This window comes from Pteropus vampyrus, unplaced genomic scaffold, assembly GCF_000151845.1.
Source record: "Pteropus vampyrus isolate Shadow unplaced genomic scaffold, Pvam_2.0 Scaffold175, whole genome shotgun sequence".
Classification (NCBI taxonomy): Eukaryota; Metazoa; Chordata; class Mammalia; order Chiroptera; family Pteropodidae; genus Pteropus; species Pteropus vampyrus.
Genome location: NW_011888956.1, coordinates 1,189,614 through 1,191,900, shown reverse-complemented (window position 1 = coordinate 1,191,900; position 2,287 = coordinate 1,189,614). Strand labels below are relative to the sequence as shown.

At 57.5% G+C, this 2,287-nt stretch overlaps 1 protein-coding gene across 1 annotated transcript in view; it reads left to right on the top strand.

The window, feature by feature from the left end:
- PFKP (phosphofructokinase, platelet) overlaps positions 1-2,287 on the top strand; it is a 56,319-nt gene that overhangs the window by 29,109 nt on the left and 24,923 nt on the right. The window contains exon 4 of the mRNA XM_023536976.1: positions 1,455-1,796. Coding sequence (XP_023392744.1) covers positions 1,455-1,796 — 342 coding nt within the window. The remainder of the gene's footprint in view (positions 1-1,454; positions 1,797-2,287) is intronic.

The following is a 2,287-nucleotide window of genomic DNA, read 5'->3' as shown; positions in this document are numbered from 1 at the left end:
TCCCTGTGGTAGGGTGTTCCTCGTGACAGTCGTAGCAGATTTGCGTTTTTTTTAACGCCAGAATAGTGTTGAGGCAGCTCTGGTTTGTTGGTGCTGTGTGTGCAGCGCCAAATCTCTGTGCACGCTGGGTTTTCGACACCCCTGGCATCAGGGCAACGAAGCCCGGGAGAGGCCAGCTGGCGGTGGCGTGGGCATGGAGGGACGCAGCATCCCGTCCTGGCCTCCCAAGCGGGTGCCCGGGGATGAGGCAGTCGCCACTCCGGGCGGAAAAAGTTACTACTTTGAACTTAAAAGAAACCTGCCCTAGTGCTTTACGTTCGTGTCGTATTACGCCTGGCACGTTCCCGGAACCCTGAAGCTTAGGGACGGCTCCAAACAGCTGAGAAATGGATGGAGCGTCACGTGCAAGAGAACGGACTCGTGACAGCTCCCGTGCCGAGCTCTGACATGGAGGTATCAAGCTGTGGCTCCCGCCGAGTACTTTTTAGTAGAAAGAATCAAATCGGTACCTTCCCTCTGAAGGTGCTAGTGCGGCAGATGATGGGATAGAAACATTTTCAGCCATAGTAAAGAAGGCAGTCCCGCAATGTAGGGCAACACGGGTAGACTTTGTGGGCACATGCTTGCTACGTGAGATCACGTGCCATGTGATGTCACTCGTGCGGGTCTAAAATACTGAACTCACAGAAGCAGAAGGTAAGATGAGACCTGCCAGGGGCTGGAGGGTAGGGAGATGGGGACAAACCTCCAGTTATAAAGTTCTGGAAATCTAATGCCAGTGTGGTGACGGCAGTTAGCGATACTGTTATGCGCCTGAAGAATCGCATGGAAATCCCAGTTTTATAAGTGACCCGTCATGTCTGCCAAGGAGCCCTGCACTTTCTAAACAGCTCAGAGTCCTTCAGTTCTGAACCACCAAGTGGGAGAGATCCGAGTCTCTCTCCTGGTAGGCTGGATGACCCAACTTAAGTTTTCCCAAGTTCTGGCTTTTAAGAAGGAGAAGGGCGGGGGAGACGTAGGGGAAATCAATCTCTCTGCCTTGCAGACTGCTCTGCTCTGCCTGCACATAGGCTGAGCTCAGACTAATGGACGAGGGGCCTTGTGACCAGGGGCTGCTGGACACGCACTCCTCTGGCTGAGGCTGATGGCCAGCGAGGGCCTGTTAGGTTCGGGGAGCACGGGGTCGAGCCCGCCCTGCTGCACAGCCTCACACGGGCCTCCTGGTTCTGTTGCACACTTTTCCCCGCTCTGCGTGTCGCTGACGCTGCCATTGATCCTTGTTTCCATACCCTTCATGGCTCCCTGGGCTGTGAGGCCTGAGTCTCCATCCACTGCATTCCAGGATGGAGCTAAAAATGGGAAAGCCACGGCTTTCACAGGGGACCGACACTGGCCTTTGGAGAGCCCCGCATGTGCATGAGCAGGACACGTGCCCCGTCCAGCTTCTGGTCCAGCTGGGAGGAGACGCGACAGGTGTCGTTTCTTTTCCAGGGAGGCACCATCATCGGCAGCGCCCGCTGCAAGGCCTTCCGCACCCGCGAGGGCCGCCTGAGCGCCGCCTGCAACCTGGTCCAGCGCGGCATCACCAATCTATGTGTGATCGGCGGGGACGGGAGCCTCACCGGGGCCAACATCTTCCGGGAGGAGTGGAGCGGGCTGCTGGAGGAGCTGGCCCGCAATGGTCTGTCTCCGCGTCCCTGTGCATTGCCCTCCTGTCCCCCACTGGGTCCCCCCTCCCCTTCACACGCTCCGCCTGTTAACTGTCACAGAAGTGTCCGTGGTGTTCCACGTCTCACAATCATCACTTAAATTGGGCCTTAAATCACAACGATGATAAGGATGATAATACTTTTCTGTACTGCACTGAGAGTGTTGTCGCATGGTTCCAAGGTGATGTGGAGCACGACCAGCGGAGGCATCTCCCTGGATGAACAGCCACTTTGGGAGAAGTGTGGGGCGCTTGCCCCCAGCTCTTAAACTCCACTGGGGAGCAGAGAGTGGCCGGCAGACCAGGCAGCAGCCTCTGTCCATTGCATTCTGGTCTGACGCAGGCTCGGTGGTGACAGCAGTAGCCGCCCGAGTCCGGGCCTGAGCTGCCCCCAGCCCTGCCCATCCTGACTCCGGTTAGGCAGGTCTGCCTGCCCCAGCGGCCTTTCCTGAGTGCCCAGTAGACCACCGGCTGACAGCCCCACGGCCCTCGGGAAATCCATGCGACAGTGATATAACACTCTGAAGTGCTTAATTCCAGGACTGGGACGTGCTCTCACTGAGCCACGCCCTTCTCCCT